Source organism: Scyliorhinus canicula, chromosome 6 (genome assembly GCF_902713615.1).
Source record: "Scyliorhinus canicula chromosome 6, sScyCan1.1, whole genome shotgun sequence".
NCBI lineage: Eukaryota > Metazoa > Chordata > Chondrichthyes > Carcharhiniformes > Scyliorhinidae > Scyliorhinus > Scyliorhinus canicula.
This window is the reverse complement of record NC_052151.1, coordinates 178,719,100-178,742,505: the sequence shown is the minus strand read 5'-3', so window position 1 is coordinate 178,742,505 and position 23,406 is coordinate 178,719,100. Positions and strand designations below refer to the sequence as shown.

The 23,406-nt window shown below is 46.5% G+C and overlaps 1 protein-coding gene across 7 annotated transcripts in view; it reads right to left on the bottom strand.

Moving 5' to 3' along the window:
- LOC119967679 (signal-induced proliferation-associated 1-like protein 2) overlaps positions 1–23,406 on the bottom strand; it is a 651,675-nt gene that overhangs the window by 173,040 nt on the left and 455,229 nt on the right. For all 7 annotated transcript variants that reach the window (XM_038800505.1, XM_038800501.1, XM_038800504.1 and 4 more), the window contains one exon: positions 6,193–6,450. In XM_038800505.1, coding sequence (XP_038656433.1) covers positions 6,193–6,450 — 258 coding nt within the window. The remainder of the gene's footprint in view (positions 1–6,192; positions 6,451–23,406) is intronic.

The following is a 23,406-nucleotide window of genomic DNA, read 5'->3' as shown; positions in this document are numbered from 1 at the left end:
ATATTTAGCCCTCAACCAACATCACTAAAAGAAAAAGAAAATGTGGGAAAATCTCAGCAAATCTGGCATCTGTAGGGAGAGAAAAGAGCGAATGTTTCGAGACCAGATGACCATTTGTCAAAGCTAAAAAATCATAGAAAATGGGAGATATTTATACTGTGGGGTGAGGGAATGAAAGATGAGTCATAGCCACATAAACCAAGGGAAAAAGTGCTAATGGTAGTCCACAGAGAGAATAAAAGATGTGAAAGACCAAACAGCAGAGAAACTAACATCACAGCATAAACTGTGACAGATGTTGGGGGGAAGGGAGAAGCAAAAGGGAGAAAAGGTAAGGCTTGGGGGGGGAGAAGATGGGGGGATATATATGAAGAAAGATAAGAAAGAATAAAAGGTAAAAGACAGTTAAAAATGAAATGGAATGAAAACAAAGGGGTCGAGATGGGTAGAGCTCATCATCTGAAGTTGTTGAATTCGATGTTCAGGCTGGAAGGCTGTAGCGGCCTAACCGGAAGAGGAGATGTTGTTCCTCCAGTTTGCGTTGAGCTTCATTGGAACATTGCAGCAGGCCAAGAGGAGACATGTGGGCATGGGAGCAGGGTCATGTGTTGAAATGGCAAGCAACGGGAAGGTCAGGGTTCTGAATGTCCACAGACCGAAGGTGCTCAGCAAAGCGATCACCCAGTCTGCGTCTGGTCTCTCCGATATAGAGACCACCACATTGGGAGCAGCGAATGCAATAGATCAAATTGAAAGAGGTACATGTAAAACGCTGCTTAACCTGGAATGAGTGTTTTGGGCCTGGGCTGTTAAGCATGGAAGAGGTAAAGGGACAGGTGTTACATGTTCTGCGATTGCTTGGGAAGGTGCCATGGGTGATGGGAGAGGTTTTGGGTATGTCGGAGGAGTGGACTAGATTGTCTCGGAGGGAACGGTCTCTGCGGAATGTTGACAGAGAGTGAAAGGAAGATGTGATTGGTGGTGGCATCACGCTGGAGTTGGCGAAAATGGCGGAGGATTACAGAAGCTGGTGGGTGAAATGTGAGAACGAGGGGGACTCTAGCCTTGTTCTGGGAGGGGAGGGGGCGAGGGTAGTGGCGTGGGAGATAGACCGCATGCTGTTGAGAGCCCGGTCAACAACTGTAGGTGGAAAGTCACGGTTGAGGAAGAAGGAACACATTTTCGAAGCACCACTTTAGAAAGTGGCATCTTCGGAACAAATTAAACGGAGACGAAGGAGCTGAAAGAAAGGGGTGGAGTCCTTACAGGGTGTAGGGTGTGAAGAGCTGTAGTCCAGATAGCTGTGGGAGTCAGTGGGCTTGTAGTGAATATTAGTAGATGGTCGATTAGTAGATTAGTAGATTGCCGAAATGGAGACAATAAGGTCAAGAAAGGAAAGGGAAGGGAAGTGTCTGAGATGAACCAGGTGAAAGTGATGGAGGGGTGGAAACTGGAAGCGAAGTTGATGAATTTTTCCAGGTCTGGATGAGAGCATGAAGCTGCACCAAAATAATCATTGATGTACCGGTAAAGGAGTTGTGGGAGGGGACCCGGGTAGGCCTGGAACAAGGAATGTGTTACATACCTCATAAAAAGGGAAGCGGAGCTAGGACCCATGCAGGTACATATTGCTACACTTTGGATTTGGAGAAAGTGGGATGCAGTTGGTGGATAAGGAGCTGATCATCCAGGCTGCTTTGTATTGGATGGTGTGGAGCTTCTCAAGTATGTTGGAGTTGCACTCATCTGGGCTAGTGGAGAGTATTCCATCACACTCCTGACTTGCACCTTGTAGTTGGAGGAGCGATCCCATGTAAACATTGGCACATTCCATTGAGACCTCAACAAACACTCATTTGCTCCCAGGAACCTCCCTTAATATTGACACTCCCGGGACCTGTTGGAATTCAGAGTAGCAGAGTTAATGAACTCTATAACCCTATTTTCTAAGGCCCGAAATGATTTGACGTGATACCCTTATTGGTGACAGGGTTATATTTTATTCATTATAAATAAGACTTGAAACACGCTGATGTCTGAACTGTAGTGTTAAAGCTCAAGAACATTCCCATTACACCCTATGCAGAAGTGCAATTTCCATGCAACTACTCTAGTCAGGTCCCAGGTGCCATTGCATCAGCCAATGAGACACATAAAATGTATATAATTTCTGTGCTGAGTCAATTTCCTCCTATATTTCTTTACAAACCAACTTTAAAAACATTTTTTTGTTGGAGTACCCCATTATTTTCTTTCTAATTAAGGGGCAATCTAGTGTGGTCAATCCACCTAACCTGCACATCTTTGGGTTGTGGGGTGAAACTCACGCAGATACAGGGAGAACGTGAAAACTCCACACAGACAGTGACCCAGGGACGGGATCGAACCCGGGTCAGCAGCGCTGTAAGGCTGCAGTGCTAACCACTGAGCCACCGTGCTTCCCAATTTACAAACCAACTCAACTGAATTATTGCAAAAGATGTAACTGGACCCACACCAAGTCAAACTTTCAAGGGGCTGGATTCTCTGAACGACGATACTGAAATTCATTCGCACATAATCGGGACCGGCGCCTGTTCCCCAATTTTGTGGGCCCCAAAAAGCTGCTCAGCACCTACCAGGGCCATTGCTGGAAAACCCGCTCCACCATTCTCCGTCCCCGACCTCCCGAAGTCCCAATGGCCACTCATGGTCCTGCCAGTCGGGAGACTAATGTGGCGGCTGCGACTCAGTCCGCGGCTTCCCTGGTTAGGGGCGGGCCGATCAGAGGGTAGGGGGGGAACTTACACGCAGCCGGCCAATGTTTGGGCGGGCGGTCAGGGTCGGGTGCACGGCCGATCGGGAGGTCTATTTTCAGCATCCAGCTCTATTTTCCGAGTCCGCCATGGCGCGGCCGCTGGAGGCCGCCCCCGTATGCATGTGCGGCCTCCGACCCGGAAGTGCGACGGCCCGTATCTGCAGCAAAGGTTTTTCTGCCGTGAAAGTCCACAATTTTTACGCCGGCGTGGGGACATAGTCCCAAAAACAGAGGGCGAGATTCTCCACAAATGCGGAGAATCGTAAAGGCTGCCGTGGGACAGGCTGTGACCCACGGCAGCCTTCACGGCCACTTCCGTGGCAGATTCTCCCCCCGGGTGGGGCTAGGAGCGCGGCCCCGTGCGTCACGGCCCTGACGACGGTCGTCAAGGCCGCACGTCAAACGTCACGGCAGCTGGCGTGGCCGATGACGTCAGCCGCGCATGCACAGGTTGGACAACGCCAACCCGCGCATGCGCAGTTGGCGTCTTTCTCCTCAGCCGCCCGGCAAGACGTGGCGGCTTGATCTTGCCGGGCGGCGGAGGGGAAAGAGTGCGTCTGTTTTGGACGCTGGCCCGACGATCGGTGGGTACCGATCGTGGGCCTGTCCCCTCCCGAGCACAGTCGTGGTGCTCCCGTGCCAATCGGGCCTCTAGATGCCCCAAACGGGCATATGGCGCCCGTTTCACGACGGCAGCGAGCAGGTGTGTTTGCTGCCGTGGTGAAACGGGTGTGAAGGGTCGGCCGCTCGGCCCATCGGAGAATCGGCGCTCACCGTAAAAAACGGCGAGCGGCGATTCGTGGCGTGGGGAAGAGAATAGCGGGAGGGCGTGAAAAATGTCGGGAGGCCCTCCCGCTATTCTCCCACCCGGTGTGGGGGGCGGAGAATCGCGCCCAGAGAATCAAGCCCAAGATCTCTGGTTCCCATGCTCCAACGCCCAGTAGCTCAACCATTCCAATTCTAGTGCCTGGTCAAAACACAGAAAGCATGGTTGCCTTGGCACCCAGCTGATTTGTACTGGCTCTAATCCGCACGTTGGCTTCTGAGATTCTGCTGAGGTGTTTATGTTTCAGTTCCCACTGTCTGTCTTCACACTTTGATGTTTACTTTTTGACCCCTTTTTTAACTCCTTTTACGCCTTACGCCTTCTGGGTGAATAAAACATTTGGTCAATCAATGAAAGCTCAAACTACAGTTTCCCATCATGTCACTCAACCGTTTTGACACAGGATTAAGAATACAGTTCAGGATAAGTATTGTAATATCACAACTAATTAAACCTTTAATTTATGATGAGGCCACTAAATCACCACTAATTTGGCCTTAAAAAAGTGCATCTGGCTGTCTGTTGCCATGGAGTGGATAGCATATCCAACAATTTCCAGCCCAACCTGGTCAAGTTTTCCAGCAGAGGGAATGTGTCCCATGTGGCACCCCCCTATTTTCCCAGCTACCCAAACTGAGGAAAATTCAACCCTACGGTTCTCTGAAATTCATCTCTTCAACTGATCCTTTAGTCATGTCGAAATTTATTCTTCCTTGAGAAATCTACTTTCATAATACCCATTTGCAAATTACCTTGAGATGTTTTTTACACCTTACAGGTGCTATGTAACTATAAGGGGCTGGATTCTCCGATTTGCAGTCTAAGTGCTGACGCCGGCGTGGGAACAGTGGTGTTTTATGCCAGAAAAAATGGCACAAAAGCTGCACCGATCCTACGTCTACTGGGGGGGGGGGGGGGGGGGGAGCAGCCGTGCAGCGTAAAGGCTTTACCCGCGGTACGGCCGGAGAATTGCCGGGTCCGTGGCCCTGCATGCACACGGCGGCAGCCTGCAGCGGCAGCAACGTGCAACATGGTGCCAGCCACGCGCAGACCCGGTCTGCCAAAAACTGCGCCCCATAACCAGCCTCGCCACCCCACCAGTCCCCCAGACCCCGACGAAGGCCGGCTGCCAGCAGAATGGCTCCCCCCCGACTGTGGTGGCGCTGGGCTCAGATCACAGCCGCCACGCCGGGTTCACAAAAAAAAGGATGTGTCCCTCGCCATCGGGAACTCGGCCCATCGGGACAGGAGCATTGGGGAGGGCCTCAGGTGACGTCCTGAGGCCGCTCCGACGGCGAGCATGCTGTTTTTTGAGGGGGTGGAGCATCGCAAAAGCTGCATCCTCCCCCGATTTTGGTGCAAACGGGGATTATCTGGCTGATCCTGCATATGGTGTTGTTAATGAGGCTCAATATTATATAAACGTACATCATTCAAAATTATCATCTTCATGTTGGATGGTAGCTACATATACATTTGCTTTCTGGTCTGTTGCATTTCAATCAATTCTTTCCCATCAACTAATGACAAGTCTACATCGTGGAGGTCAAAAGCTGTTGCTTTTAAATCTCTCTGTGCATCTCTCCTATTGGACTGGCTAATGGTAAATCAACTGTGAGGATATGGATTCTTCACAAGAATGTTAGAAGCTATTATTAAATATGCTACAGCAGGGTATGTTGAAATGTTCAAGGCAATCAGGCAGAGTACAACACTGTTCCTGTTACTAATAGCAGCAATTCTGACTATTATAAGCTGTAGTCTGAAATTTCTGCTCTCAAGAGAATACTTGCTTCTCGTACAATGGCTGAGATCATTGCTTGTACCAGTTTTGAAGGAGAGAAACAGACAGCTGCTGGGGGGTGGGTTGGGAAAGTGAGGACTGGAAGCATCGAGGACAGACCGAATCTTGTCAGCCCAAACCCTCAAATTGCCAGTTGGCATGTATGGTACCGATACATTTAAATCATTCCCTGACTAATAGTATATAGATTGGGCGGGATTCTCTGTCCCACCAGCCTCATTTACCGTCGCAGCGCGGCCCCGCCGGCAGCAGGGCCCTTTCTCACACCTGGCCAATGGCGTTTCCCATTGTGGCCACCCCCACGTCTTTGGGAAGCCCGCGGGGCATGGGTGCGCTGCCGAGAATCCCACTGAGTGTTTTTCTTAGACAGAAATGGAGACAATTATAGCAAGTTAAATATTTACACTTGCAGGCTCACTTAACAAGCACATTCATAAATGAATATATAAAATATCTGAGAACATTTTCATATTTTCAATGGAAGATGGAGAGCTAAATAAATCATCAGTGCAATTGCTGTCAAAGATTTACCTATGCTACCCCCTAAAGCTGTACTGCAGTTAGACAGCACACAGCTGTCTCCCATTCAAACAACACTCATTTCAATCTGTAAGCTTCGGAGGCATACTGCATTAAATCTGCCCTCAAAGCAGTATTCACGCTTTGGAGTTGCATTCAATTAGGAAGTGTGCAGCCCCTTGGTATTGATGCCGGAATTTCAGAGGTAGAATTTCAGCAGTTAAGAGGAATTAAGAAGAACATTACCTCACACCATCTGGCAGTTTTCTGTCAAAGGATGTACTGCGAGGAATAGCTGCACGGACCTGCTGTAACATTTGCTGCGATTGAAGCCTGTCGGCTGCCCCTTGTATTGGGGAGCATCGGGAGAGCGGCTGCCCCGCTGGTGTGGCCACTCGGTGCCAAGTAGTGTTTCGTCTGAAGGGGGTTTTGAACTCGCAAGGAGTTCCTTCGTTGTCCACTTTATATTCGACCATTGGTATCCTGTACAGTTCTGAGCAGCCTCTGCCCAAAAAGAATATTTGGTTTATTAAACTGAGAGTACAATAATCTTTAAGTGCAGAATCAAAATTAGACACAAAAAAAAAACAGAGGCAAAGAATTAAATATAAAATACAGTTGGCATTGTTGGCTAATAAAGGTGACCTTGGTTTTCATGATTAAAGCAGCTCTTCTCTCTACTTCTACCAGATGCAGCTCAATGATCTGACTGTACTGCAGGGACCATAGCTGCAAGCAGATTTAATCTTTTGAATAATGCACAATAAATCAAAGCATTTAATTCAGCAGATATAACATTACTCTTTACCGGGTTCCTGCCAATACGACTGTTGAAAATAACTTTACATGTGCTGGAAGTACTCATACAACAGATTTGAACACTTGCTGTGGAATCTATAGATGAGGTTAGGCCTAATTTGTAAATTACAATTGCAGTCACAATTAGGCAGGCAAGTGGTGGGCAGTGGGGGAAGGTAACTTTATGGAGGGTTAAGATTGCCATATATGATGCAAGTCTGGCAGTACTTAAAACGGAGTAGTATTTAAAGTACTAAGCCTGCTTCAGAATTGTGTTTCCAAGATACTTTCTATCTGAAAATAGCACATAATATGTGTGAGTTAATTAGATTAGTAGTATCCCATACAACATGTGTGACTTAGTTTGACAGACTTATTTCTGGAACATAGTTCAATATCAGCAGTATACCAACAGGCCTCGCCTCCATTCTTGAAATCTATTAACCAGTCAGATTCTGTTAAAATGCGCCAGTGGATCAGGAACAGGGAGAAATCATTCCCTTCCCCCATCCCTAGTTAGGCAGATATGAATTATTCCCAAAGACAAATGTTGAAAGATTAAGGGCTGGATTCTGCGGTCCCCCAGCCGTGTGTTTCTCAGTCACGTGCCGTTTGCTGGCAGCGGGATTCGACCCTCCCACCGCTTGTCAATGGGATTTTCTATCGTAACCATCCCATGCCGCTGCGAAACCGGTTGGCGGGGATGTGCTGCTGACGGGAGAAGTGAATCGCAACGACTGGAGAAATTCTGGCCAAACTATGATTACTGAAGCTTAAAGCTCTTTCTCTGAAATCAAACTATTCAAACATGTGTTATACACAAACAGAGTGAAGGCAATTCGAAAGTGACAACTGTGCAAAAGGAAAATGAATCCAACTTAGTGAAGAAGTACCAGGCTGTTTCATAAACACTATGTTACCACAAAAACACTTGTCCATGGTGAAAAACTGCACCACAGGATAATTGAACACACATTTTTATACATAGCAAACCACAAATCCTCTGCTCCAAAACAGAAATAAACAACCTCATAACGTCTGACTTTATAAAATGATACAACACAGATAGAGGCTATTTGTTCCTGTGTCAGCTCTTTGAACCAACAATCCAATCAGTTCCACTTCCCTGTTCTTTCCCACAGCCCCCTACACTTTTTTCTTTTCAAGTATTTATCCAATTCTCTTCCAAAGTAAAACAAAATATTCACTTCCCTGGATAGTTGGTGAAATGGACAGCAATAGCTCAGCTCGTACATATTTCAAGACTGAGTTGAAAAATATTGTTTAATTTTAGGGTGAGAGATGGAGAAATGGAAATTACTTCAGCAGTTCATTCACACCAAACCCAAGGTGGCTCCCATTAGTGTACAACACTTTTTGCTCTTTTTTTTCTTAGTTTAAGGGGGTATTTTCTTTTGAAACCCCACATAATTAATGGGACAAGGATCCTATATAAGTGAAATGTCCTGAAAAGTCAGGGGAACGAAGGTGGCCCGTTGACAGAATTGGAGGCCTCTCAGAACTTGTCAGCAGAGAAAAAACATAGTTTTTGGGCAGCAGGGTAGCATGGTGGTTAGCATAAATGCTTCACAGCTCCAGGGTCCCAGGTTCGATTCCCGGCTGGGTCACTGTCTGTGTGGAGTCTGCACGTCCTCCCCCTGTGTGCGTGGGTTTCCTCCGGGTGCTCCGGTTTCCTCCCACAGTCCAAAGATGTGCAGGTTAGGTGGATTGGCCATGTTAAATTGCCCGTAGTGTCCTAATAAAAGTAAGGTTAAGAGGGGGTTGTTGGGTTACGGGTATAGGGTGGATATGTGGGTTTGAGTAGGGTGATCATGGCTCGGCACATCATTGAGGGCCGAAGGGCCTGTTCTGTGCTGTACTGTTCTATAGTGATCAGATTGCCTCAGTGGAAGCAGAGATGTCTCTGGTGGTTGAAGCAAATAAATTGTTGAAGGCCAAGATAAATTTGAAGGCCAAGCAGAAGTTGTCCAGGAGGCAAAACATCCTAATTGTGGGGCTGCCAGAGGGGACGGAGTACTTTGCAGAGATATTCGGGAAGATGGATTCAAGTCCCGCCCGAGTTGGACCAAGCTCCGGCAGAGGCCTCGCCCTGAGGATCCACTGCATGCAGTAATAGTGACATTTCACAGCTTCAAAGGAAAAAGCGGGTTCTGAGATGAGCGAAGGAGCATCGTGACTTCAAATGGGAAGGTCATGCCATCAGGTTTTACTCAAGTATGGGAGCGGATCTGGTGAAGAAGAGGGCTGCATTCAATAAAATCATTACTGCCCTATACAAAAGTGGTGTCCGAAATGGTGTGGTTTATCCACCGGCAAGGATGACTTTTAAGGGAAAGGACTATTTCATAGAATGTACAGTGCAGGAGGAGGCCATTCAGCCCATCGAGTCTGCACCGGCTCTTGGAAAGAGCACCCTACCCAAGGTCAACAACTCCACCCTATCCCCATAACCCCATAACCCCGTAACCCCACCCAACACAAAGGGCAATTTTGGACTCCAAGGGCAATTTATCATGGCCAGTCCACCTAAGCTGCACATTTTTGGACTGTGGGAGGAAACCGGAGCACCCGGAGGAAACCCACGCACACACGGGGAGGATGTGCAGACTCCGCACAGACAGTGACCCAAGCTGGAATCGAACCTGGGACCCTGGAGCTGTGAAGCGATTGTGCTTTCCACAATGCTACCATGCTGCCCGTGTTCGATGCGCTGGGAGAGGCGGACTCCTTTGTTAAGAAACCCGGTTTGGCTCTGGTGCGAATGAGCTTCTTGGGTATTGGGATAGGCTTGTGGAATTGTTGGGGTTCTATACTTCTTCTTGGATTTTCCTGTTCTTGTGGGGTTGAATGTTTATAATTTGGGCTTAGGTTTGGAGTTTAGTTTTATGTGGGGTTATGTTCTGATTGTTATGAAAATATAGCTCCTTGTTGAAGCACAATGGTTTTTTGGGGTTTTATTATTTTGCTGTTTGCAACGATTTTTCTTCACTCTAGTTAGAGCCTCACTGCAACTTAAGAGTTAGCTAATGGATGCTGTGTTGAAGGATTGATTGCAGATCATTATACTAGTTTTTGTTAGATAATGAGCTTAGAGTTCTTTTGCTTGGGTTTGTTAGAAGTAGATTTTAGTTGGTTGTGTTGGCCTTGCTTCTAATTGTATGTGTACTTGGTTGTGGTAGTATCCGTGGGGGGGAATAGTTTGCTGACCGAACCTGCAGATTTTTCTTTGTTGAGTTTGTGATTTGGATAGTGACCATCTTGGGAGGGCCTGGTTGCTGAACCTTTATGTATCTGTTGAGTAATCGATCATGCTCACTGCTAGTGTTCCTACGAATGTCTTGAACTCCGACTACTTCCCATTGAATAGGGGCATGAGACACGGTGTCCACTGTCTTCGCTCCTGTTTGTTTTGACAACAGAATAGCTTGCAATAGCGCCGAGGTTCTCTGTTAAGTGGTGGGGATAAATCAGGGAGGGGTGGGGAATCGCGTGTCCCTTTTCGAGGATGAATTACTTCTCTATATTATGGACCCCGTATCATCTGTGGACGAGATAGTGAATCTACTTAGGAGATTAGTTCCTTCTCTGCGTCCAAGTTCAACTTGGATGAGAGCGAATGCTTCCCGGTTAACCCCCCAGGGAGGGGAGCCCAACTAGAGATGCTACCTTTTCGGTTTGCCAAGACTAGTTTTCGTTAGCTGGGGTCCGGGTGGCCCACAATTAGGCCTCACTTCATAAATTAAAACACACTAGCCTGGTTGATGGTGTCAAATCAGATTCAAGGTGGGATAACCGTCCCCTGTCCTTGGCGAGCAGGGTTTAAAATGAACATACTCTCGAGATTTTTATTCCTTTTTCAACATCCCCCATTTTTATCCCCAGGTCCATTTTTATCAAAGTAAATAAATTAATGTCCTCCTTTATTTCGGTGAGTAAGCTCCTGAGGATCCGTGAGGCTTTGCTCCAAAGAGATAGGCAGTCTGGGGGTTTGGCTTTACCCAATTTATTATCTTACTATTGGTCAGCCAATATTCAGAAGGTATTGTCATGATTCAGTGATCCTGGTTCCATATGGGGACAAATGGAAGTGAGCCCATGCAGGGTTCTAGCCTTGGTGCAATGGTAACCACATCAATGTCTTTCTCTCCGGTAAGATTATTCCTGAATTCAGTGGCGGTGTCCACTCTGAGAATCTGCAAGCAGTTCAGGCAGCATTTTAAGCTCTGTTCCCTGTCTTCGCTAGCGCCCACCTGCAATAATCACCATTTCCTACCAGCGGGTTTGGACTTGGCATTTGAGTGATGGGAGGGAAGTGGTGGAGAGGAGGTTTGCCAGTTGTAAGGAGGTGACGGATAAATTTCAACGCTCTGGTTCCAGTCTTTTCAGATACTTTCAAATTCACGATATTTCACACAAGGGTTTTTCCCTCCTTTCCCTTCACTCACCTTCTTTCCTGTTGAGGAAGATGTTGTCTTTGGCCAGGCCTGGTGGGGGGACTATTTCAGGCATATATGACCAAACCCTCTCAGCGGAGTCAGCTCTGTTAAATGAGGTGAACGTGAAATGGGAGGGTGAGTTGGGTCCCATTCTGGATGATGAGGTATGGAGTGAGGCCCTTAACAGGGTCAACTCCACGTCTTCATGTGCTCGGCTAAGTCTAATCCAATTCAAAGTGCTCACTGGGTGCATTGACTAAAGCGAGTTTGAGTGGATTTTTTCTCTGGAGGAGGGCAAGTGTGAACGTTGCTCTCGGGGGCTACCTAACCGCATTTCTGGACTTGTCCCAAGTTGGTAAGCTTTTGGGCCTCTTTCTTCAACACCATGTCAGAGATACTCAATGTTGATTTGGATTCATGTCCGCTGGTGGCCATTTTTGGGGTATCCCCGGTGCTTCAGATGGGGGTGAAGGCGGATGTCCTTGCATTCACTTAGTTGATAGTCCGGAGATGAGTTCTGCTTGGGCGGAGGTCTCCTACTCCGTCCAGTGCCTCGGCCTGGTCGGGGGAATTCATGTCTTCCCTGCATTTGGAGAAGGTTAAGTGCACTATTAGAGTGTCGGTAGAAGGGTTCTACCTAAGAGGCAGCCATTTATCTCCTTTTTAAGGAGCTAGTTACCGTTAGCTGTTAAGAGGTTTAGTTTAGTTTTTTGAGATTAAGTTAATATATGCTATTGCTGGTTAATCTTGCTCTTTTATTGTGCAACTTTAGTTAATTGTTTTGTATGATTTTGTTCGTGAAATTTTTTAAATAAACATATTTTAAAAAAGATCTTCCAACACTCACAAAAGGGTCATCAGTTGAACCAGCCGGTATGGGTGTATGCCCTCTACTTCAACATGATCAATCCGGTGTGTCCTTCAATCCGCTTCCCTCAACCCACTTTTCTATCCCTGTTTATAATGCTAACATAGTCTCTTTAATTATTAACTCTGGTCATGCACTCCACAGTCTCACAACCCTCTATGTAAAGGTTTCTCCCGCACAGTGCTCTAAATTTCTTTCATGTACTAGACTGAGATTTGGTCTTTCCTTGTTATTTATCCACGACCCTTCAATCACAGGTAGCAGTCCATTTCTATCTACTTTGTCCCATTCCTTTATAAAATTACAAACCTCGACTAAATCACTAGGTAATTTTGTGGTCTAATGGAAATAGTTCCAAATTTTAAAGTTGAAAATGAAAATGCTGGAAATACTTATCCGGTTTGGCATCATCTGTGGCGAGGCAAACAGAGTTAATGTTTCAGGCTGTTGGGAATGCTTAGAGATATAACAGTTTTTAAACAGGCACGGTAAGGGATGAAGGGTGATACGAACAGATGGAAAGGTCCGTGATAGGTAGAAAGCAAGAGGAATTAAATGATAAAAGGGACGATCACGGAAAGCAAAAAGACATCCAAACTCTTTATAATGCCATACCCAACATGACAACCTGAAGATTCTCTAATGCTTCCTGGGATGGAGGTGCAACCAGTCCCCATCAACCACCACGTTCACTGTCTGGCTGAACTAATTCTTCCATTGAACAACTTTGCCTATAACTCCACTCACGCTCCAAATAAAAGGGGTTGCTTTGTTTAGTAAAGTGAGGGGAGTTTCTTAAAAGTCTCTTTATTCAGCAAACAACATTACCTACACGAGGCCGGGTACACCTCACTGAGCCCTCTGTCCTTTCTGGTCAGCCCCACACTGGCTGAGCTTTTAAAACAGTGCTAATTGGCTACCCTGCCAATAATGGAATAGCTTGCAGCACCAATGAGCATACGGAAACAATCATACCCAGCCAGATGTGTCCCCTGCAAGTCATTACATCCCTTCCCCCCAAAGTCCAAAGACCCTCTGAAAGGAAGACAACGGAGAGGAGGCTATGAAGGGAAAAAGGTCAAGAGGACAAAAACAGGTGCAAAACTGCAGCAGCCGGCCGACAGAAGGTTAGAAACAAACAGTGCTTTGGTTCCAACAAGACGTTACAGAACTGGGGAGCACGACGGTCCAGCGTACACACCGCTGCATCTTTACATCTGGGCCAACATCCCCACTAGTTGCACAGGAGCCAAAGTCACCAGCAGTCAAACTGGGGACGCTGCGCAACACGGCGTCGGACCCAACAATCCAAGGCCCAATCGGTGCAGCAGTCTTTCCAACCACAGACGAACCAGGTGGGGGATGACTATAGACAACACCCAGCTCAACAGTCCATAGCACCCAAACATCCTGCACAGTGCCAGCAAGGATAAAGGAGGCCTACAACACTTTCCAAACTGGTAGGGGAGCTGTCATCCCGAAGTTCTTTCTGTACATGTCACAATTACATAAAACCAGTTAGAAAATAAAAGAGCAGGCTTCCTCGCACACGACCAGCATTTCCGTACGGAACGCGCAGCCAACACAACACAACTTTCATCAAAGTGCGCACCCGCAAACCGAGCCTGTGGCCGAAGCGAAACAACCTGCCAGCGACTCTAGTCATTAACTATCAGCCAAAGGCAACTTTCAGCTCTCTAGTCTCTGAGTGTAGTATCTAAATTTTGAAGATGCTCTTCTTCATTCTTTCCAATAACTAAGATGGCATCAGACTGTCACTGGACATCTTCGAGTTTTCTTAGAATTTGATCAATGGCACTTTGGAACAATGCAGGTGTAGATAGGACGGCAAATGGAAGTCTTTTATGCCTGAATCGCCCTTGACTGTCAAACATTTATCTATTGGTAAGTTTGACTAAGATCAACTTTATTGAAATGCTGACCTCCAACCAACTCAGCAAATAAATCATTAAAAGCTGATGGTACTGCTCTGCACACGTACCGTATTGACAGAGGCTTTTCAGTCACCACATTTGTGTTCCAAACCATCTTTCTTCATCATGGGTACTATCGGCTTGGCCCAATCACTTACGAGGACCCCTGTCTTGGCCAGTCTCTCAAATTCTGCCTGGACCTTAGGCCTGATGGTGTATGAGACTGATCTAGCCTTAAAGCATCTTAATTGGCTTTCGTCCTTAATCCTTCGCTTGACTGAAATCTCTTTCATGCTTCCCAGCTCTCCATTAAAGACAATGTGTGATGAATGCAGGAATTTCAGATGTACTGTATTACTGGTATTTGGTACAGTAAGGTTTAAAAGCCTGGGTTCGTATGTGTGTGTACGTGACTTCTGTAGTCATGCTTTTAAAATAAATCCTAGTTTGAAAGTTTGGGAGCGAGAGATGCAATTAAACCATCCTAAAAAGCTTGAGCTAATGGAACTTTGTTTTGATTAAGGGGATTCCCTGTGGAGTTAATTAGATTTCAGTTTGGTATGATGATGTCGTTGTTGGGTGGAGCTAAGGCGTCAGGCATTTTGCAGAAAGCAGTTCAGTGCATTTCTGATCTGAATGAAGCTGTGACTAGAAGTCGAACAGTTTGCTCTCACTGTAGTTCAGTTAAAAGAGATTAACAACCTTTAAATCAGTGCAATTGTCTGAGAATAAGGGAAGCTGAGTCAAGCTGATAAGCATCTTCTGAAGACATATAGTCAGAGTTTCTGCAAGGATCTGACAAGAGTCAGATCTTGTCTTTAAAGCAGTGTCAAAGGAGCTCTCTCTCAAAGAACATCTCTGTAAAGGAAGTATTCCTTATGCCATTGGTAGTGAAAGTGCTTTAAGAGCAGAGATGGTTTTTTCTTGTTGTTGAAGTGGGAACAGAGATAGCAGTTAGGGGTATTGTATTCACTGCATTGAGTAGTATTACATAGAACATAGAACAGAACCTTCGGCTCACTATGTTGTGCCGACCATTTATCCTAATCTAAGATAAACCTAACCTGCACCCCTTCAATTCACTGCTGTTTATGTGCCTGTCCAAGAGTCGCTTAAATGTCCCTAATGACTCGGACTCCAGGTTGACGTTTTGGTCTTTGCCTCCCTGGTAGCCCGGAGACAAATCTTATTAATGTGGAGGGACTCGAAACCCCCGAATGTAGAGACCTGGGTTAGTGATATGGCTGGGTTTCTTAGTCTCGAGAAAATAAAGTTTGCCTAAAGGGGGTCAATGCCAGGGTTCACCCGGAGGTGGCAGGCGTTCGTCGGCTTTCTCAGGGAAAATTAAAATGTCAGCAGCAGCAGAATTCAATAAGGGGAGGGGGGGGGGGGGGGGGGGGGCAGAACTGTTGTTTTATTATTAGGGGGTGTGAAGTTTGTGATGGGAGTGGAAATGTTTATGGTGCCATGTTTACGTCGCTGTTGTTATTATTATAAAAAATTGCAAATAAAAATATTAAAATAAAAAATTATGTCCCCTCGTGCCAGCCATTCTCGCCCTGCAGAAAAGTCTCTGGTTATCCATGCCTCTCATCACCTTGTACACCTCGATCAAGTCACCTCTCTTCCTTCTCTCCAGTGAGAAAAGCTCCAACTCCCTCAACCCTTCATCAAAAGGCATGCCCTCCAGTCCAGGCAGCATCCTGGTAAATCTCCTCTGCACCCTCTCCAAAGCATCCACATCCTTCCTATAATGAGGCGATCAGAACTGGACACAATATTCCAAGTGTGGTCTAACTAGGGTTTTATAAAGCTTCTGCAAAACCTCGCTGCTCTCAAACTCAATCCCCCTGTTAATGAAAGCCAACACACCATACACCTTCTTAACAACTCTATCAACCTGGGTGGCAACTTTGAGGAACCTATGTACGTGGACCCCAAGATCCTTCTTTTCTCCACACTTCCAAGAATCCTGCCTTTAACCCTGTATTCAGCATTCAAATTTGACCTTGCAAAATGAATCACTTCACATTTATCTAGGTTGAACTCCACCTGCCACTTCTCAGCCCAGCTCTGCATCCTATCAATGGCCTGTTGTAACCTGCAACAGCCCTCGACACTATCTACAACTCCGCCAACTTTTGTGTCATCGGCAAACTTACTAACCCACCCTTGCACTTCCTCATCCAAGTCATTTATAAAAAACACAAAGTGCAGAGGTCCCAGAATAGATCCCTGCGGGACACCACTGGTCACCGACCTCCAGGCGAAATACTTTCTATCCACTACTACTTGCTGTCTTTTTTCGGCTAGCCAATTCTGTATCCAGACAGCCAAATTTCCCTGTATCCCATGCCTCCTAACTTTCTGAATGAGCCTATCATGGGGAACCTTACTGAAATCCATATACACAACATCCACTGCCTGACCTTCATCAACGTGACTAATCACATCCTCAAAGAATTCAATGAGGGACTTACGGTGACGGCCTTGGAATGAAAGTTTGCACATTTGGCAGCCATTCCTGCCCCTGTGAAATCTATGTCTCTGTAATGGACACAACAGCGTAGTTCCAAGTACTAATCCATGTTCTAAGTTCATCTCCCTTATTCCTGACACTCCTTGCATTGAAACAGACATGCCTTAACCCACTGAGTGCAACTTTGCCCTATCAACTGTCTATCCTTCCTAACAGACTCGCTGCATACTATTTCTGCCAGATCAACAGCTACTCTATCCTCTGATCTATAGCTCTGGTTCCCATCCCCCTGCCAAACTAGTTTAAACCCTTATTGTTTAAGGGGTAACTGTTAAGCTATTTTCTGGTGTGATCTTTAACATTTTGGGTGCGATTTAATAGAAACATTTATTTCTAAAACAATTATTTTTATTCAACTTTCTCAAATTTTAAAATGGGTCATACAGACCCATCTCACTGCTGAATGCAGATGCCAAAATATTGGCCAAAATCCTAGCCAAACGGTTAGGACTGCATACTAGAGATAATCGCAGAGGGCTTTGTCAAAGGTATACAGCTAACCTTGAACATCAGGCGCCTGCTGAACGTGATAATGGCCCAATCTGGGGAGAGCAAACCAGAGGTGATTGTCTCCCCTGGATGCAGAAAAGGCCTTTGACAGGGTTGAATGGAAGTACCTCAGAGGTACTGGAGCGGCTCGGGCTTGGAACAGGGTTCACGTCCTGGGTAAAGCTCCTAGACAACGTTTCCATGGAGCGTGTACGGACCAACAACACCAACTCCCGATACTTCCGGCTGCACAGGGGCACCAGACAATGATGCCCACTGTCCCCGCTACCGTTCGCTCTAGCGATCGAGCCATTCGCAATTGCTCTCAGAGCAGCAAAAAGCTAGAGGGGGATCAGAGTCTCACTCTATCCAGATGACCTGCACCTCTACATACCCACAAAGCAGCATGGATGGAATCATCGCGCTCCTGAAAGAGTTTGGCACCTTCTCGGACTACAAACTCAACTTGAGCAAAAGCAAGATCTTCCCGGTGCACCCACAAGGAGCGGGGGCAGCACTAACGGGATTGCCGTTTAAATAAGCCCGACACAAATTCCGCTACCTGGGGATCCAAATAACCCATGACTGGAAAGGAATCCACAAAAGGAACCTCACCAGTCTGACAGAGGAAGCAAAAAAGGGCCTGCAAAGATGGAACACACTCCCACTCTCCCTCACGAGGAGAATCCAGACAATCAAAATGAACGTACTGTCCAGGTACATCTTCCTACTTAGATCCATTCCGATCTACATCCCCAAGCCCTTTTTCAAAGCACTCAACAAACTAATCATGGTGTTCATATTGGCAGGGGGGTCCTACAAAAAACAAAATCCGAGGGGTGGGCTAGCCCTCGCAAACCTCCAATTCTACCACTGGGTGGTGGCAGCCGAACGAATAAGGGGATGGATCAAAGAGCCAGAAGCCAAGTGAGTGCGCGCGGAAGAGGCCTCCTGCAAGGGGACCTCCCTCCGGGCCCTTGCCATGGCGGCACTCGCATCCGCACCCAAAAGACACACCAGCAGCCCGGTGGTGAAAGCTATCCGCCAGTCCTTGAACCAGCTACTGCAGCATTTTGGCCTGACCAAAATGTCAGACAAAGCTCCCATCTGCAACAACCATAGGTTCACACCAGCGCTGACTGACACCACCTTCAAAAAGTGGGGACAGGACGGAAGCATACTGACAGTTATATACGGATGGCAGTATCGCAACACTGGATGAACTGAGAAATTCCAGCTAGCCGGGGGAACGAGCTAAGGTGCCTGCAATTCAAAAACTTCCTATGAAAGGAGACAAGGACGTATCCACAACCGCCACGACAGACATGACTGGAAGAGTTACTGGACACAAGCATCCTAGATAAAGGGAACTGTAGCAACAGGTATGTGCGACTGGTAGAAAGGGCTGACTCCATACTGGACGCAACAAGAAAGAAATGGGAGAAAGACCTGGGGATTGAGATAGGTTGGGGACTCTGGAGCGAAGCACTGCATAGGGTCAACTCCACCTCCACATGTGCAAGGCTCAACCTGACGCAACTAAAAGTGGTGTATGGAGCCCACTTAACAAGAACCCGAATGAGTAGGTTCTTTCCGGAGGCGGAGGATAGATGTGAACGGTACCAAGGAGGCCCGGCCAAACTCGCCCAAATGTTCTGGCCTTGCTCCAGACTTACCGGGTACTGGGCAGCCTTCTTTGAGGCAATGTCCAAAGTGGTGGGGATGAGGGCGGAACCCTGCCCGAAAGTGGCGGTCTTCGGGGTATCGGACCAGCCAGATCTATTCCTGGGGAGGAGGGTGGACGCCCTTGCCTTTGCTTCCTTGATCACCCACCGTAGAATCCTGTTCGGTTGGCGGACGGCAGCACCACCCAAAGCTGAAAACTGGCTGTCCGACCTCTCAGAATCTCTCCAAATGGAGAAAATCAAATTTGCCATCCGAGGGTCAGAATGTGGGAGCCATTCACCCGACTGTTCCAGGACCTCGTGGCCAATGTACAAGCAGAAGAATAGCCAGGTAGCCAATAATCAGGGGAAAGTATCCAAGGCTTGAGAGGGAGGCCGGAGACCGGGGGGGGGGGGGTGGAGAAGTAATCAGGGACGCCGCCATTGCTGATGCAGCCTCCGCCATTTTTCCATCGAGGTACTGCGCAACGCCTCCAAGTCAGTCGACGAGTTTCTTTCAGTAAGTTGCTTATGCCTCTTGGGAGTGACTTAGGGATAGATCCTTTATAAACAATAGAAAGCTTTTTGATGAAGGAATTTCATGAAAAAAAACACGTGAAAAGGGCTTTAAAAAGAGGGCCCTGGTGGGAGCTACGATGTGAGCTTCCTTGCCACCTGTGACATCACCAGAAGTCCATAACTTCCGTTTTTGCTTGATAACGGAAATTCCTCATGGTAACTTGTCACTTGTACAACATGGTCACTAAGTGGTCTGTCAAGCAATCTTTGAAAAGTTTCTTACGACTATGTCACAATCTTTTTCTGCTTACTGCCAAACAAGCTTACAAGCACGTTATATTTTATATATTGAATTCTGCCCAATAGAGAAATATAATGTGAGCTGATTCTCATGGGAAATCAAAAACAAATGTGATTCTCATGAGGTGAGTTTAGAGGATCGAGGATTATTTTCTATATCACCATTACCGGCAGGTGGGTATAATTACAGCAATTTACGTAGTTTTAGTATTTTAGAATGGCTTAAGTTAACAGTAGGTAAGTTTAATGAATAATTGGTTGTTAAAAACTATAATTGTCTTAAATTTAAATAACCCACTTCCTGTGGCTTTTTAAGCCTTTATTTGAAGATATTACTCTTTACTGTTTAATCTTTCAGCTCTCAAGGATGTCCTTTTCCATCTTGCAGTGGCCAATTTTAAGATGAGCAATTACTGTTCCCATGATTGTATTCTCTTGACCGCTCTCAGAATTTCTCCACCAAAGCAGGCTCATCACAAAGGTACAGATTAACAGTAGCTCAGATGGGCTTGTAAGAGGTAGCTTTCCTATTAATTTGCTTGTGCACCCTGTGGCCACTGCTCTATTAATTTATTCCTGCCTGCTGCTGTATTTATTTATTAATATGATGGTTTCTGTACTTTGTGACTAATTTATTTATGCATTACTTTGCCCATGATCGCCTTTACTGAATCACTCTTGGCTGCTGCTGCATTAATGTTTTGATGTCCACTTGTTTAGTTCACTGAAGCTTGCTCCTCCATTAACGTACTGATATCCTTCTAGTTGCTACTCTTGGAATTTATTCATTAATTGAAGGTTGATCGTCAATTTTTGAAAATCCACTCCTGTCTGCTTAGCTGTGCTATTCCCTGACCGTCTCACACAGCCAGGGTCACCATTAATATAAACGATTTGGTAATCAATATTTTGGTAGGAGCAGGTAGGAGCATTTGACTTTTCATATCTGTGATGATGCAAGCCTCACATCAAAACCACTTACTCGAATTCTACTTTGCTTTTCCCAAGAATTATTATTTTTGTTCCAAGTGTTTATTTACCTCTTAAAATCATGGTCTTGTCTAATTCAATAGCCACGAGACTATGTAATTTAAATTCTAATTACTCTATGTGTGAACAAAGATCCTCAAACCTTTCCCTTTTAATGGTGCAAAGAACTTGTACTTATGGAACACCTCTTCATATCCTCAAGATGTTCAAAAATGTTTTGCAGCCAATTACTTATTTTTGAAGTGTAGCCACTGCTGTTTTGTGGAAAATATGGCCACCAATTTGCATACAGCAAAATCCCATAAATAAAGTCGAGGTGAATGACCAGGTAATCTGATTTGGGTAACTTGGCTGAGGGGTAAATATTGGCCATTACACCGAGAGTACTCCCCACCTCTTTTTCAAATAGCATTTGGGGCTTTCGTTGGAAGAGAGGAAAATATCAAGAGGGTCATGCTTCATCAACTGAGATGACGAACAGTCTTTTAATATCTCTATCCCATTAGAGACTTACTGTATTTACCTCAACGAAAGCTTTGCTGCTGGTGACTGCAACAAGTTAATTCACCCAATCTGACTGAAGTGCAATAAAAGTGCTCAACGATAACCCCCAAGGATGTTGATATTGGGTAGTTCAGTGATGGTAATGCTATTGAATGTCATGGGGCAATGGTTTGATTCTCTCTTATTGGATATGGCCATTGCCTGGTAATAGTGTGGCACGTATGCTACTTGCCGCTTGTCAGCTCAAGCCTGGATATTGTCCAGGTCTTGCTGTATTTGCACATGGATTGCTTCATTGTCTGAGGAATCACGAATGGTGCCGAATTTTGGATAAAAGCAAATTACTGCAGAGGCTGGAATCTGAAACCAAAAAAGGAAATGCTGGAAAATCTCAGCAGGCTGGCAGCATCTGTAAGGAGAGAAAAGAGCTAATGTTTCGAGTCCAGGTGACCCCCTTGTCAGATGCTGCCAGACCTGCTGAGAATTTCCACCATTTTCTTTTTTGGTGCTGAACATTGTCCAATCAGCGAACATCCCCACATCTGATAGAGGTGTAATTGCATGAGGGAGCAATGGAATGCACATGCTATTTCAAGAGGTTGCACGCTGGTACATGTATTCAACACCCTTTTGATTCCTAGTTTATCACGCTGTGTTCCTGTGTCATTTCAATTACAGAATCAGATTTTTGGTTCTCACTGTTTCAACAGGTTCAAACTATTTGTAGCAGCAAACAGTTTGCATTCTGCTAAAGACTCCCTTGCTCTTGCAGGGCCTTGCTGAGTGGCAAATTGTGGATAGTATATTTTCTTTCAAATAAGACGACAAACGACAATGGAGAAAAGCAAGGTTGGATAATATTACAATCTTACTGGCATATTACCGAACATACCAAAGAGCTTAAATCCACTTTTCATCACCCATTTTGCTGCAGATCAGTACATCACAAATCACAACCATGGGATTCAAATGAATTAATAAAGTTTTGAAGCATATGGCCACAAAAAAAATCACTAAGCTAGTTGAGAGGAATTACTCTGAATTAAAATGTCTCCAGAGCAATTAAGAAGTAAAATTATGTCATGCACCTGTAGTCTGATGTACTGTCAATTACCACGAGACGAGAATGGTGAAACAATCGAGGCTTTATTGCATAAGATGTTCTGCCTCCTGCAGCTGGAACCAGAATGGAAGCAGCGCAGGGGAGCATAGACTTTTATACGCCACCTGCTGGGAGGAGCCAGCAGGCAGGGATTTACTGTTGTACCTGTAATATACGGGCAGTGCCGTAATACATACAATATCTCACTAGTGTTGTTTACCACATTCACCCCGTTTTTAAAAAAAAGAGTCCGGCGGGGGTGACAAAAACATTACAAATTAAGTCTGTCGGTAGCTTTGGCTCTCCGCCACGATCGCCTCAGTCCTGGTGGTGATGTGGGCGTTTATGTAGTTACCTACGTCTCCGGGAGCATGTTGTCCTCTTCTTCGTCATTCCTGAGTGGATCCAGTGGGAGGACAGATCGTGCTGGGGTGGGGGCTGCAGTGAGGTTCACTGGAGGGAGGGCAGGTGGCACAGAGGTGAAAGAGGCAACGTGGGGGACGGGGGGGGGGGGGCGATGTCAGGTCGGGGGTCGTGGGTGGTCCCAGTGGGTGCCAGGTCCCGGAGGGAGACTGTGTCCTGGCACCCGTCGGGGTGTGCCACGTAGGCATACTGCAGGTTGGCATGGAGAAGGTGGACATTCTCGACCAAGGGATCCGATTTATGGCTCCGCACATGCTTCCGGAGGAGGACGGATCCAAGAACTGTCAGCAATATTGGGAGCGAGACCCCGAAGGTAGACTTTCTGGGGAAGGCAAACACATGTTCGTGAGGGGTCTCATTAGTGGCGGTGCAGAGGAGCGACTGGATGGAGTGGAGCGCGTCGGGGAGGACCTCCTGCCAGCGGGAGACCGGGAGATTTCTAGACCGAAGGGCCAGCAGGACGACCTTCCAGACCGTCCCGTTCTCCCTCTCCACCTGCCCGTTTCCCCGGGGGTTGTAGCTGGTCGTCCTGCTCGAGGCGATGCTCTTGCTGAGCAGGAACTGACGCAGCTCATCACACATGAAGGAGGATCCCCGATCGCTGTGGATGTAGATGGAGAAACCGAACAGAGTGAAGATGCTGTGCAGGGCTTTAATGACCGTAGCAGAAGTCATGTCAGGGCATGGAATGGTGAAGGGGAACCAGGAGTACTCGTCAATTACGTTGAGGAAGTACACGTTGCGGTCAGTGGAGGGGAGAGGCCCTTTGTAGTCCATGCTGAGGCGCTCAAAGGGGTGGGAGGCCTTCACCAGGTGCGCTCTGTCTGGCCAGTAGAAGTGCAGCTTGCACTCTGCGCAGACTTGGCAGTCTCT